General features: G+C 37.6%; 1 protein-coding gene across 4 annotated transcripts in view; it reads left to right on the forward strand.

Moving 5' to 3' along the window:
- Positions 1–14,963, forward strand: part of EPHA7 (EPH receptor A7) — a 166,196-nt gene extending 151,233 nt beyond the window's left edge. For all 4 annotated transcript variants that reach the window (XM_014263537.2, XM_005518215.3, XM_088053480.1 and 1 more), the window contains one exon: positions 11,194–14,963. In XM_014263537.2, the coding sequence (XP_014119012.1) occupies positions 11,194–11,389 (196 nt within the window). In that variant the 3' untranslated portion in view covers positions 11,390–14,963. The remainder of the gene's footprint in view (positions 1–11,193) is intronic.
- Positions 14,964–16,068: the final 1,105 nt, after the last annotated feature.

Below are 16,068 nucleotides of genomic sequence, written 5' to 3' on the forward strand. Positions count from 1 at the left end.
CGTACTCTGCATTAGCAAATCTAAGAGAAATAGCTGGTGTATATTTTCTATGAGTTTAAGCCGTATGCAGTCCAGCTGTCAGAATAAGGACATAGCTTTTATATAAGAACTGTAGAGCATGAGACAAGGGGCAGTTCAGAATTTTCAATTTTTGTACAAGCTTTTGCTGCTCTGAACGAACATGCGTGTGCGTGGTCACACAGACGCAACAGTCATTCATCAGGAACAGAGATGCAAAGGTAGTTGCTCAATGGAATATCTTTTTACACCATTTACTTATATATAAATTTTGTTTGATTAAAATATTTAATTACCATAAGCAATAATGAACAGAGTATTTACAGATACTGCAAGAATGTACATGAACCAGAGAGAAATGCTTTAAAAAAAAAATCTGAAAATTGTGAACTACCCCAGCAATGAAATGCTGTACTTCCAAAGAGAATTGGGCTGCTTCTATTGATTTTGATAGAGAAAGATCCCAGGGATCAGTCATAAATTGGTCTGGTTTGATAATGTGGGCATCCACACAAAAAAAATAAAAACAAAAGAAAAACCTTGTAAATGTTTCTTTGTAAAACTTGTAAATTTTATTTATACTGTCTTGTTTTGTACACACATTTATGTGTAGTGAGCTCTGAATACATTGAAAATGCACTATATTTTTCTATTTTACTTGCAGAGCATCACAAACAAACATGTATATTCAGTGCTACATAATGTGTTTTCCCACATTTAGGACCAAAGATAGTTATCAAAAACTTAAATGCATCATTTTCCCCCCCTCCTTTTTTCTCCCCCTTTTTAGATCACTGTACAGTGTTATATTTGTCATTTTATTTATTTGTTTCACTAGAAAAATCAGTTTGGTTATACTAACTTTTTTGTCCCCGCCCGCCTTTGTTGAAGAAAATCTGTAAAAAGCTTTTAACTAGCATAATCCCGATACATAGACACTTCCATTTGTAATCTTTGTAATAGACTGTAAATATATTTTTGGAACTATAATGCAATGTGCATAAGGGTTATTTTTCAGTGTCCATATATGATTGTTTATACAATTCACAGCACTTTACAGTCATGCTGAGAAGCCTAATTTATTGCCTGGATTTGGGCAGAGTAAAAAAAAGAAGGTGACTATTCTTATTTCGTATTAGATTGTCATTCAGTCGTAATGGAGTTATTTTCACGTATGCAGCTCAAGATGGTTTTTTTAATATTAAAATTAATTTTCTAAAAAATCTGTAGGAGTAAGACGCAGAGTAGACTGCATGCCCAATGTTGGAATTAGTGCACGCAAGCACTCGGCCAAGGCACTTCAAGTAGCCATTAGAACACAATTAATAAATAGACAGTTAATAAACATCCATTTTGTGTTAAAACAAATGCTAGGTGCCTCACTACTGGGGTGAGCATCTGTGAGCCGCTGGACAGCGTGCTTGTCAGTCTTGTTGCTGCTTTGGGCACCCAGCTAAGAATTTAGGAGTCTTTAAGTTCAGACACCTGCTTCCTTATAAATCTCGGCTACTTTTTCTAAGGGCTTGGTCATCAAAGGTGTGATGCAGCAATGCTGGTATTGCTGAGAACCTACAAACCCTAAATGCAAAAGAATTGAGGCCAGGCTTCACCTTTAGGACTTGTTCAATATTCTGAAGCACAGAGGCCTCAAAGCATGTGTGGTGACTTGGGCTCACACATGTACAAGTGAGGGCCCTAATGATATTTCTTCCTTAATTTTCCTGGTTTGCTTTAAGCCATCTTCTTTGAATAGTAAATATATTTTAGCATTCATCTATATACCTTGACTGCCTTAATGTTGCCACAGACTTTTACACATTTGAAAGTGGTAGAGTAGACCCAGAAAGCACAATCGCGATCAACCGCAATCAACCAGATAACTTATCTGTGTGTTCAGATCATTACTGCAATTTAGAGCACATGCATGTGAATGGATTTGTAACTGGTAGAGCAGCAACATACTGACATTGGTTGCAGTTCCCCAGGCTTCAGAAAACACAGTCCAGGGTAAGAAAAATAAAGTGCCAGAGAAAGTTGATCTTCATGGGAGGAGCTGAAGAAAAAGTTGGGTCACAGGGAAAATGAAAGGCTAAATGATGAAGGAAAAAAAAAAATCAGTTCTGGCTTCATTTAAAAGAATTTGGACATTGTGCATTGCTAATGACAAGTTATCAGACTGTCAGTAAGACTGATTTTTCTTGACTTTATCCATCTGCAAGCATCTAGAAGAGGGATGCCTAAAAAGAAGCAGGATGAATCTCCCTCTGGGAATGCTTAGCTCCATTAGATGTAGAGGGAAGCCAGATGATTAGCTTAAATTAGGCGTCTAATATCTATATAGCTAAAGTTAGGTAAAATGATTCCTACCCTATCTGTCCTTGGCTGCTACAGTTTTCCTTGTAAGCTGAGTGTCATAGAAAGGCAGCTCTTCCACCACTGCTATACCCCAGAATGTATTTAAACTGGGCTTTATCACAGAGAGAGGTGATTTTTTATTATTACTCAGAGACTTGTAACAGGCCATCTAAATGCTTTTTGTATGTGGATATGAATTCTTGAAAATTTTTGTGATTGTTCTGAGGAAGACCTGCCTAGTAAATTACAGTTATTTAATATTTTAAATAATCAGAAATATTTGCTGACATACTGCTTTAGTCCAGAGGTTATGTGATCAGATATGATAGTTGCTGTTTGCAAAACCATGTTTATCTAAAGCCTTGTCATGTAAAATCTCCAGGAGGCAAAGATGCTTAAATGTATCTCAAATTGAATGTTCCCCTTAATATCTTAATAATTGAGCTCTGTCTGTATTATTTTCAATTTAAAATGAGGGGTTTTTTTATATTTGTTTAAGCTTGAATTATCTGGCATCCACTGAGGGAATTTGAAAAAGTGATTTTAAATTAAATTTGCTTTTCTCCTCTAATAGTAATATACGATGAATAGTTTCCACTGTTTTGAATGTTACAAAAACTATTGCTTTAATGTGGGGGATGAAGGGGTTTATTTTTGTTTTGTTGTTGGTATTTTTTTACATTTATTGGTTAGTAGTTGAAATAAAAAAAATATAATAATTTGTCCTTAACTTTCTAAGTAATTCATATATAGAAATTATGAGAGTGATTTAAATTCTGTGACTTTTGGGTTGCTGCTGAGAGGGTGATGGTGTCACTATTGCCATAATGCCAGGCGGAACAGAGACACCCTGCCACAAGGGCAGGTTCAGCCAACATTCTGTTGCCCAGTAATGGCATGGAGCAGTCCACTGGCTGTGTGAAAGGAGTGAAGGGCAACTCAGCCAAAAGATGGTCATTTCACCTTTTAAAAGTATGTTTGTGACATGTTAGAGCTAAAACATCCTTAATTCATTGCTTCCCTGCATGCGGTTTAAAACTGATGTGCTCATGATGTGCATTTGGTCTTCGGTGGGTTTTGTTTGTTGTTTGGGCTGTTTCTCTTATTTTTTATATTTTAAACAAGTGACATTTGAGGTTCTCATAGAAGAGAACAGATCACATACAGAATGACAAGTGCTGTTCTGGAAAACTAGAGTACAAATTCTTGCCCAAGAGCCATTCTGGCAGCAGGAGCTACAGGGGTATTCAGAGAGTTGGTGCTATCATTTGCAGAGCAACTATCACAACAGGTTTTCTCCATCTTTAGGATCTGTTAGGATTGTACTTATGATCAGTTAACTGATAAATGAAAAAAAGGTGAATTTTTTTTCCCCACTAATTTGTAATGGACCAGCATATGGTAGATTTGAGATTTGCAGGACTACTCAAAAGTCTTAGTCTAAAGCAAATTTCTAATAAAACAAGAAATCCTGGTCTGCAGCCTATATTTTTTTTTCTGGTAGCCCCTTAAGGGTTTCAAATGTAGCCAACAATTACTTTTAAACAGAGATCTTTATTGTTTGCATAGTACAAACAGTATATAGAGGGTATTTACTTGGAAATACGCAGTTCTGCAATTCAATTTCCTGCAAAAATGGATTGGGGAGGGAATATAACAATTTAGGGGAAAAGAAAAAAAAGAAAAAACTCATCCAACAAATGGCCTGTAAAACCCAAAGTATAAGAGGGCTTCCCATTTTTGTAACACATTCCATATAGGGATTTGAAAAATATAAAGGATTAAACAATAGCTATAAAATCTACAATATCCAGAAAAGAATAGAAGGAGTAGTGGCAAAATGCAAGCTACTTTTGTGAGAGTTTTTCCTCTGGATTTGGTTTTTTTGAGACTTTAAAGTTGCAATAATTGACACATGCTTTTAGAGCCAAGTCTGTTGGGACAGACTAAGGGATAAAATTAGTGTGTCTATAATATCTATGAAATTCTCAGAGCACTTTCAGGGTGGGTAATGGTTAGGCAGTTTGAAAGTGAAAGGAGTGATGTGTACACCCTGTAGGTTACGTCCAACAAGATTATGAAAGGTTAGAAATTATGGATGAAAACCCTTGCTTTGGTATGTGGTGAGAAGTCAGAAGATGGGAGGGAGCAGAAAGAGAGTCATGAAGTCATTCACAGTGTCTAAGTTGTAATGCTCCACAAGATATTGCTGGCACGGGAGTTAAAGAGTGTGAAGATTTTTTAAGTAAAGAGACACTGTTAATATAATATACCTAATAATGTAATGTGGAGTGGTTTCAGTACTCTGATTTTTCCTCAGGCCAGATTGGAATTTGTCAAAGAGACTAAATTGAGACAGATGGGAAAGCAACTGGTAATACACAACTCATTCAAGCAGACTTGAAATCGAGACATGAAAGGAGAATTTTACAATAAAAGCCTGAAAATAAGACATGAACTATGATGATATTTACTCTCAGATTATTTTAGAATAGTTCTCTTTAAGTCTTGTATAATGATAGCAGATTTTAGCACTTGTACCATACAAATTGGGTGAAATTAATGTCTAATTAGAGTGACCAAAAAAGAACCACAAGTTAAAAAATAACTGATGTCTTCATACACTATGAAAAAAGATGTGATACAAGCTGGCGAAACTTGTGTAGCCAGCCAAATGAATCTTGGACAAAACAAGACATAATGCCTGGTGCCAGAGGAGCTAAATCAGGAATAGAAAATCTATTCATCCATGGACCAAGGCTTCTGCATTTAATTGAACCAAATAACTAATTGTAGAACTGTGCTGCTAATAATAATTGATAATTAAAAACTACAACTTAGAGGTCATCTGATGAATCATAACATGGATAACACTGAAAAACACACACAGTGCTTTGAGCCATAGCTATCCCCAAAGGCTTATGTGTACTACTGGTATTAGAGCTCCATGACTCTGAGTATGTGAAGTCATTTATAAACTGGAGACATTATAGCCCTGAGTCCGTAACTAAAGCCTTCCTCTTTAGTGCCAAAACAAAACAGAAGGAATGATGATAGTATCTAGGATCGATCAAGTGCACTAGAAATTATCTTGTGATTATATTGCCCAGAGATGTAGTCTCTCTCACTGGAGATACTCAAGAACCATCTGGACACAATCCTGTTCTGTGTGCTCTGACAACCCCTCTCGAGAAGTGAGGTTGGACCAGATGACTCAGTGTGGTCTCTTCCAACCTGACCCATTCTGTGATTCTGTGATTCCTTCCTAGAATTATGAAGAAAACCATGAATTTACATTAAGGAACAAACTTCCTGATCCAAAGATACTGTCTCGTTGAGAAGAAAAATCATCTGTTATTTTTATTTAAACCTGGCTTGCAAGAGACTGAAAGATAGATAGATAGATAGATAGATAGATAGATAGATAGATAGATAGATAGATAGATAGACAGAATGTATCCACATTGATTCCTCTCATTTCATGTCTGCAGAAACATTACTCAGGCAATTTCTTGACTGTTCTTGTCAACCTGTGTTACTATGCCAACTTCCACTGGCTTCCTGAAGGGCTGCATGTCCATTTTTAACATGTCCTCTGTAAAAAGTCTTTATTTTCTTTTCTCAGGGACAAACAGCCTATGCCAAGAACATGTGTGTAGCTTAACAGGAAGAAGGTGCAGGAATCTCAGATTTGTTCTCTCTAGTATGTTCTTTTTAGTCACAGTCATAAATTAAATGTGTTATTCCCATGATGTTTCACATAGTACATTGCATGAGAAATCTGATTTGCCTGGAAGAAACTTAAAATCACCCAGATACCTCCTGAAGGCCCCTCAGAAATGGCATTGTTTAGGTGATTGGGTGATTAGGATTTTGTTCAGAAAGTGAGAGTTGCAGAGCTCTTGCCCTCAGGCCATTTCATTCTCTCTCCTGGTTTGTTTACCAGAGTAGCCCTTAAGCCATCCCTTATATTAATCTGTACAAAACAGCAGTGTCTCCTTTGCCAGTAAACAATACTTGTACCCTCATGGGCTGCTGGAGAAAAAGACAGGATTAGATTCAAATCCAGGCCTACCTGAAGAAATTGGGCCAGCCAGGCACTGAGAGGTATTCCTAATGAGGATTCTCCTTTAATCTTTTTGAGCCTTACCCACTTAGTGCTGTGGGGAAATGATTCATTGCTGTTGTGGAGGAAAATCTGCTCTTTACTACGTAGCTTCCCTACACCTCAGTTCATCCACTGCCAATAGCAGGAATGGGAGCAGGGAAGGAAAAAAAAATAGCTTTCAGGCATTTCTTTATAATGCTCTTTTCAAGAGAAATAATTTCTCAATGTCTCAATGTCATAATGTCTCAATGCCGACATTACCTAAATTTGTGCAAGAGGCGAATCCTCTTTTATGCCTTCTATTTGCTGGCAAAAGTATCCCAATTCGACTGTGTGCTCTTTGTTGCAAGTGTCAGCCACAAGCTGCCAGGCTGACTCTCAGAGAGTACCTTTCCTGCAGTAATTACTTGAGTATGCCAACACCAAATTCCCTCTCCAGTTGCCCATGTTTGTTTCCTTGTGCAGAGCTGCCTTTGAGGGATATTTTCCTGGCTGTGAGGTAGGAAGCTATTTGCAGCACTATGCTCTACTTCAGTTTCTCCCCAGCTGGCATCGGTCATTAATACTTACCCAGCAGCACCCATGCTTCCCTACAGGGTAAGCAGAAGATGATTGTGAGAAAGGAATATTTACTATGCCAGCAGCAACAAAAGCAATGTCTATCTACAATCAACAAACTACGAGTCAGGGAGACCACTCTTCAGTGCAGAAGTTGTTAGTGTTGGTCAAAACAAATGAAAGCAAGAAAAAGAAGTGCATTTACAGTGGGGGGAGTTGCTGAATACAGAAGAGCAGAATGTCAGGCTTATATGGACTGCCCAGTTAACACCAGTTACAAGCTGAAGGAGTATATTTAATATAATGTTAAAATCTTTCTGTTGGCAATGCAATCTTAAGGAGGAGCTAAATGTCAGAAAAAAAAACAAAACCCACCTGGTAAAGGGATTATATCAGGGAAGCAGAAGAAAAGAGTTACTTTTTGTGATTTTACACTCCGTATAATGGATGGGGGGAAAGTCTCTTCACATTCATTTTTACTGTTATAAACATTTCTTACGGATTTTATGACATTAATATAGCTGTACTGTTGAAAATCATATGCAAACTAATGCGTGACCTGTGTCATCTGCTTCTGCATTATTTGCTGAAAAAGCAATAAGATATACCTTAGAAATATTACCTGCTTCCTGTATAGCAAAGTATCTTAATAATTATTGAAAAGGGAAGAAAAATCTGTATAAATTAAGCCTTTAAGTAGCTAATACCATTTTTACATTTGTATATTTGTAATAGGCTTGCACAAAGCTGAATTTATCTTTTTTTTTTACATCAGCTGCTGTCAAGTTATTTCAATTTAAGATTATACATATATATTTATTTATGTATATATATCATAATGTTTTCTGAAGTGAAAGGTTGCATGATATTTAAGGTTGAATTTTCAAGTATAAATTAAGAGACCTTCGCTTTGGCTACCACAGAAACAGAAGCTTTGCTGGATAGCCAGATATCTTAGCAAAGACTTACATATCTGCAAATGTGTCACTGAGCCATTGCAGCATACTTTTGCAAAACAATATATTATATTTGGCAGTGCTTAGACCATAAGTTCTATTGTGTTGTTGCTATTGTTTTTAATTTAAAGCCTTTTGGTGATGGAATCCTTGTTAGCTAAGGTCAGGGAGCAATAGTAAGCACGTGAATATGATGTAAATTGGTAGAAGCCATTTGCTGCAAGTAGGGAGATACCTCACTGAGATGACATCCAGCTGTTACTTGGCTCACTCTCTCTCCTGTTTTTAGTATAAATGCCAGAACAAGACAACAGACTGACTCCACTCATGCTTATTGATAGCTGAACCATGGCTATCCATGGTTCAGGATGCTGATGGATGGACATGTAATACCTGTCTGGCATCCTTATGCATAAGGCTCACCTTATTTTTTTTGTGATTTGATGAAAGGCCTACTTTTATGGAACTTCTGCAAATGTTATATATCTCTTGGGTGAGAAAGGCATAGAAAGACTGACTCTACAGTACTGGGCTGTGGGAAGGTGTTACAAAAAGGCCAACATGATATTTTCAGCCTCTGTGTAGGAAAGGAGAGACTCGTATATTGGTATTCAAATGTTGACAGACACTTTGAGATGCAGCTGCTTGCCTGGGAAAAGGTTGGTTAGGGTAAGCCTAGTCCAAAATTACCTCTTAAATTACTTCCTGCACTGTATAATCCCTTCCTTTTCTGATGCACCTTTCCATTTCAGAAATCCCTTCCTTCTTCCTCTGAAAATCTCATTTATGGCACTTCTGTGGGAATGAGGAGACTGTTGTTCTGAGTTAAATGGAGATTTTTCTTGGAAGACATTGAGTGGCCTTCTTTTCCCAGAAGAGCTAGTATCTCAGTCTGTAGGCAGCACACTTTGCCATATCGTTCTGACTCTGCTCAGCTATTAGACGAAATGCATGTGATGTCTTTGATCCTTCTTTACATGGATCTCCTGTTGAAAGGATGAATTTAGGCATCTAATTTCAGAGAAGTTTAGGGGCTGTGAATCCCTGACACATCCTGATTTACTGTTGGGATACATGATGGCTTACCCAGGACACTTGGAGAGCTAGCTCTCAGTGGAGTTTCCTTTATGTGGAAGTTACAATGTGAGTAGTAACTTTTGCATGCTTGCTCTCATTATTGATTTCAGATAATGGCCTTGGCATGTACCAGAGACTTGATAAATAAGTACTAAATCCAACCACACAGGTGTAGCAACCAAGATCTGAAGTGATCCTCACTTCAGAGGCTTTATCTACTGTCTGTGACTGACCTTCAGTTTCTTCAAACCATTTCGAGTTTCCATTTTTTTCAAGGGAGATTGGCTGTCTAATTCAAATCTGGAATGGGATGGGGCAGTGCGGCAGCTAGAAACGAACCATTACGATAAGGAAATTTTCTCACTGAATTGCCATGTGTTGCACAGGGATTCTCATCTCTCGTTTGTTGATGTTTCATACTTGCTAGCTTGCTCCTGGGTTCTGCTCTGGTGAAGCTGAGCAGTGAGAACTAGTGGCAGACCAGAGTAAAGCTGTGCCACAGCCCAGGGTGGCCCTGTACCCTATCTCATGAATCTCTTGATCTCCAGACCTTCCTTCTGGTGCTAACCAAAAACTATCAGGAGAGAGAGAGCCAATTCAAGTATAACTTGAGGTTTTAAATACCTATGCATCAAAGTGCCGTTTTTGACTACCATTCACCTTTAGCTTTGAATAAATCCGCATGTCAATCATTTTTACTAATTCAAAGGCTTGTCTTCAAAATACTAAAAGGACCTATCAGAGTAAAAAAGTTCTTCCTGTTTGAAATTATTTCTCCTCAGAGTGCCTTTTTGATGAATTCCTTTCTCATGCATTCCATGCATTACTAGGGCTTCAAAGTGCAGGTGCAAAAAAGCCTAATAGAAATGAGATTTAGCTTAGTTAATACCTTCCCTTCATGTAAATTTAGTCCCTAGGACACTTTACTAGAGACAGAGGAAAACTTTCTGTCATTCCATCAGATTGCTTCCTCTAGCTCTTCTTTTTGTTTGTTAAGCCTCAGATATTATAGCTATTAATAATATCAGATTCTCCTCTCAGTTTATCATAAAACATCTGCTCTCATTTTTTCCAATTTGGTGACAGAGATGTATGGCATGCAATGATGTGTTGATATCGCTCGTCTCTTGAATGAGTCTCTTCCCTTTGATTCACACTGTTAAATAATACATTCCATGTGCTGTAATGACAGATACTACTTTGGAATCAGCTGTAAGAATATTGGTTGGTATAGCAGGGGGACATACCTCTGCTGGTTTGTTTTTCTTCAGTATTAGTCTTGCATTGGCTTGTCTCAATGTCTATAACAAATTGCTTTTCTCCCAGGAATTTTCAGATAATTTACTTAAGAGATTTCTAGCCATATGTAAAATAATTTCCCTTCAGTCCTGGCCTATGTCCATCAGTGCTAAAGCTATATTGTTTAGAGATTTCATATGACTAGTCTGTCACTAAATGTACAGTAAAATCCACATCTTATTCTTGCCTTTTCTAAACTCTGGGTTTGTTTTGTTTGGGCTTTTTTAGCACCGCAAGTAACATAAATATTGTCTTCAGGTGCCTAATATCATATAATGACTGACATGAGTCAGTTAAAATGTTTCATAAGATTTTTCAGCCATACTAAGAGCTTCTGATAATATTGGGCTAAGGGAGAGTCTACTTTCATTAGCTTACATACTAGAATCTATCTACCTTGTGTATGCTTTTTTAATTAAGCAGAGTTAAATTGAACACACCCATTCCACCGTTGTCCTGCTTCTCTGTTTTAAACACTTATTTGCATCTTCTCCCAGTACTTAATTTTATACCCTAATCCCCATCTGAAAAACTGCACCTCATCCATTTCCTTTGTTTCCAGTACTGAAGTTGTCAAGTATAACCCTGTGGCTCATTGAGATCCAACGTGAAACACAACTACATTTCCTTCATATTAGAGGTGTTTGCTTGGGAATTTTTGATTTTATTGGTGTTTACCTAGCTGGTCAATGAGCATTTTTGTCAAATAGTGGTGTATACATGGCAATGAAAATGATAGTGTAATTTGCCTCTATTACTTCCTGATATCAGGATTCTGCTACACTGCAAATTTCATATCTGTTGTTATTATTTGTTTGACAGAATCAAAAACATGCCAGGTGCTTTGCAAAACAGAGAACAAGAAAAATCCCTTTCCAGAAGAGATGACAGCCTGAATAGAAATGGCATAATGGCAGGAGACAAAGGAAGCAGAAAGGGGAAGCAAAACAAGAGTTATAACCATAAGATCATGAGATTGGTTTGGAGGCACAGTGAACGCTATGAGGCATTTTTTTAAAGCCCATAAGGACTGTAGTTGGGATTAGAGAATGGAAATGTAGAAAAGAAGCATGGAAAGGAATGGAGAAGAAGGGAGGAACAGACTGGCAACAGGAGGAAGAGTAAACAGAGGTGTATGGGAGAGGCCAGAACACACATCTGACAAACTGAGGATTATGACTAATGACAAGAATGAAAGACCACATCTGAAGAGCATGATGATTTCAGGAGGATGGCGAAGCAGGACATGGCGATGCTGCTAGGGAGAGAAGAGCCAGCAAAGCTGCCCTGGAAGCCTGCCCTGGAAGCTCCTCACGCTAACATAACCCTGCTTCCCCATCTTCTTTCTAGCTCCCCTCTTATACATAAAATATGTATATAGAAGAGCAAAGGAGAAGGAGAAGCTAAATAAACTTTTCAAAGATCGTGCTGGCGAAGAAGTTTAAGCTGGGATGATACAGATTTACTCCTACTGATACTGCTCGCGGTAGCAAGAGGCAGAGAGGATTCTGTTAGTCATACTCCTGCAGATGAATATATGTGAGTCTTTGCCTCTGCCTACAAATAGGCCATGTTGAGAAATACTCAGCAAAATCATAATACTCCAGCCAATCTGGGACATTTTAAAATGTCCTTTCTTTCCAGAACAGAAAGAAGCAGAAATTATATCACTCACAGTGAAATGGAAACAGGAAAGAAGAATATTTTAACAGGTTTTTTTTTAATGCTGAAAATAATAATTTCAGTATTACAGAAAAATGTAAGGGGGATTTTAATCATTGTGAAAAAAATACATTTTATAGCTTTTCATGAAATTTCTGATAAAATTGGGAAATATTTTAATTACATAGGACTGGTTTTTCTGTTGTTTTTTTTGGGTTTTTTTTTTAGAAAATGGATATTTTTAAAAGGAAACAGGAAAATTGCCGTGTTCGGTCTGTCAGACATTTTAAAATACCCTGATTTCCAAGGTAAGAATTCTTCAGGGGTAAGAAAGCTGAAAAGTGGCCAGTCTAATCTCTTCCTCACTTCCTTCTCCTCTGCTTCTGTGATCAGACGTGTCTAATGATTAGTCTTCAAAGAGCAAAGCCAGTTTCTATGTCTCCCTGAGAAAAGGCATTTTGCCAACTACTTTAAGAATTTTTAACTGGATCTACTTACAGGAAGTCGCATTTTTGCTGCCGACTATGTCTCCACTTAAATCCTCCTCAAAGCTCTTCCATTTTGCCTGGAAAGGTTTATCAGAAAGCATGCTGGAAAGGCTCAGATCTTTCCGTCTCCAGTGAAACTGTTTCTGAACGTAGTTATAGCTTAGCAGATGTACTGGTATGACAGTTTGAGAGACTACTGCTGTTAATGAAGTATTCTATTACCTTGGCATATATAGACACTTCTCACTTGGTACTTCTGACTGCAAAGTGTTGATGTTTAGGCTATTATAAGTACTTGCGCATTAATTTTTTTGTAAGTTTTAGAGGACAGAACTGGGTAAATTTTTCTTCTCCTTCAGGGTAACACAGCTTTTCATGGCTCATTCATGTTGAATGTACACCAGAGTGATTTCAAGTTGGATGTTGTGACACCTTATCAATATGACGTCCATTTTTAGTTTCTTCTAGCAGTGGAATGATTTAAGTATTGTCTCATGGAGACAATGCCCTCATTTAAGAATATCTTTATGACTCTCGATAAGATTCTAATAATTTGAGTGAGAAGGAGGCAACTGAAAATCATCGCTGAGATATTACCAAAAATCCTTAATTAGTTGGATTTGTCTGTCATTTGCTTGAAGATTTTGGTAAATGGTGGCTTATTGGGTTCTCAAATGCCAGCAATGGCCAAGTACTTTCTTTTAATTTTCTTAAATTTGAACTTTGCTTAAGTTAATTAAGGCTTTGTCATCTCAGGGTACCATTTTAGCAATGAGGTTTACAAGACCTTCTCTGTCAATGTTAAAACTTTGGCTACTAAAGAACATACAAGGTATAGACTGTAAACTCAATGCTCAGCAGTGCTTGAAGAATGATTCCCACCTCAGTAATTTCTCTCCATTGTTATTGAAATAATACTGTGTTTAAATCCCATAGCCATGGAGTCAATTTACCAAAATCTTCCCTGCCAAAATTATTCTTCAATTAAATGTAGTTTAAAGTTTTATAATAATCCACCTATCATTAAAAAAATGGGACTGCAAAGTAGTGTCATAGTATCACCCCACAATACAGAGTTTTTACATATCATTTTTACATATTTGAAAGAAATCCATTAACTCAGTTGCATACAACTTTTTGCAATAAGAGACACAGCATAAAGCAATATCAAAACATAGGTAATACTTCTTCTAATTTTATTCAGCCAAGCTCCAGATTTTGCATAATTTTGCCACTGCTTCTGGCGTGATAGCAGATATGGAGGCTATCCATACCTACCTTTTGGTGCTGAGAGGATTCAGCTGCGTGGCACCTTACCACCCTCTGCTACCAAAAAAATAATAAAATAAAATTTCCACTGGAAAAAGTGGTATAACCTCTGGGAAATGAAGTTTAACCTACCTTCTGCATTCAGACACTGAACTGGATGCATGATTTGGGGAGGGATTTAATACCAGCTACCTCAGTAGCCACAAGGTGTTACAGGAAAAAAGATTGAAAAAAACCCAAACTATTATGATGTATTCTGAGACTGAAGGACAGCATGGTTATTTTGCCTATGTATTAATTTCTAACCTTGCCTACACTTCTCACAATCCTTCTCTGATGTTGTCTGTCTGCTTTTTCAACAAGACACCTGGTTGTGCATAAAGTAAGAGTAGCTGCACCGACTCAAGCCACAAGCCCACAGTGTAGCTGGCTGTGTGCCTTGCTAGGAGTACAGTCCTAAGGCCTCCACTGATCCCTACAGATTAGGGACACCTTCAGCTGTTGACTTCCAGACATCTTCAGGGCTCTACATCCAATATGTACAGTTCAAATGCTTCCCAGATCAGGGCGGTGCACTATGATGAGTAGTCTGAATTTGTCCTATATTCTGTGAATTTACTTCCTTCTTCTGTCAGTCTTCTCTCCCTCTCTTGCCCTTCTTTCTCCTGAAGTAAAATGACCAGGGCCGCATGAATTATTCAACATAAGAGTGTATGATGTATTTATACAGTGATATAGCGATACAGTGTATTTATACAGTGATATATATATATATATATGTTTTCTATTTTGTTTACAATTTATTTCTTAATCATCCAAATATCCTGTTTCACATTTTTACTTGATACTGGGTGCTTGACTTGATGTTTTCAGAGAGATGTCTGATGTTAATTCCTTCCTTTTTTCTTCTCAAGCAATAGTTAATTTGTAGTCCCTGCCTGTGTGTGTATAGTTAGACTTATTTACCCCTTGTTTAGTTCTTTCTGTTTTATCAGATTTCATCACTCCTTCATGGCCAAGGGCATTGAAAATTGTGAAATCATTTTGCAGTTCTTTCCTGGCAGTTCCTTACTGATTTAACTTATAAAAAACATTTTGTATCAAACTTTCTCATCTGACAGTTCTTAGATATCACATTTCCCTTTAATACTAATAAAAGTACTTTTGCTTAAATCCTTTGTTTTATTTCATGCTTCAGTCCAGGAATCTTTGCATACACTTAAGTGCCCAATTACTGTAATTGACTTCTGTGTTTTTAAGGCTGGGGGAGGGAAGACTTCAAACTATTGTCATTTATGTTTTATTAACTGGAAACATTAAAAGTAGATTTTAGACCTTCTTATTGCCTTCTGGTTCTGACAGAGTGGTTATACAACCTTCAGAGTGAAAAATTGCTAAGGGCTAGGTCCATAAACTGTGTCTTGGAATGCCTTTAGCCTCTTAGATGTCCTGTCTCCTTGCAAATGCTGTAAACCCATATTAGTCATATCCCCCTACACTAAAAGAGAAAATCTGCGTGTTAAGCAACAATCTCCACCAACTCTTTCATACTGAGCAGGGAACAGTCTGAGTGATCAGAAGAAACATCCAGATGGGGTAAATTAAACCAGGGAGTGATGTACTGATACTGGTATATTTTCAACACTGCATTACTCATGGGACTGTAAAGTGCTATTTGGTAAGACTTTCCGTGTCTCTCCCACAGCAGCTGTTTCTCTTGTTGATTCCACCATTTCCTGCAGTGAGCTCTAGAACCAAACTACAATGCTGAGGTCATAATCCCTCTTCCTCTCTAGCCCACTGAATGTTGAACTCTCAGGGCTAGGCAACAACTGAGTGGACTTTGGACTTTGGGCCTTCATGCTTGACCCTGTCAGCATGAGTGCTCAAAGCTGTGTTTAGCCACTTCTGTCTTAGTTCAAGTCTAAACTGGGGTCTAAGTTGCAACAGCAGAGAAAGAAGTGACAACAATTTAATTCCCAGCTTTGCAGACCGGTTAAATTTGCTTGTGTAGATAGGACCCACTCTAGATAACCCATAACTTACCTTCACTCAAATGGCATTCTTGCAATTCTCCAAAATCTATGCTCAGTCTACACAAGTGTTGTGCCATGTGAACACGGACAGTATGTAAATGTAGACAGGTGAGTAGACCCTATGAGTTAAAGTCATAACATACCAAAAATCTTACATAGTGGGGAAAAGGAGTGAGCAAAATAAGTGAACCATGACTGACATTTAGTGTTTCTCAAGCTGAGTTGCACGGTGAACATTTGAG

Source organism: Pseudopodoces humilis, chromosome 3, assembly GCF_049639895.1.
Source record: "Pseudopodoces humilis isolate 2021_Gansu_Grassland_sample_001 chromosome 3, ASM4963989v1, whole genome shotgun sequence".
Classification (NCBI taxonomy): Eukaryota; Metazoa; Chordata; class Aves; order Passeriformes; family Paridae; genus Pseudopodoces; species Pseudopodoces humilis.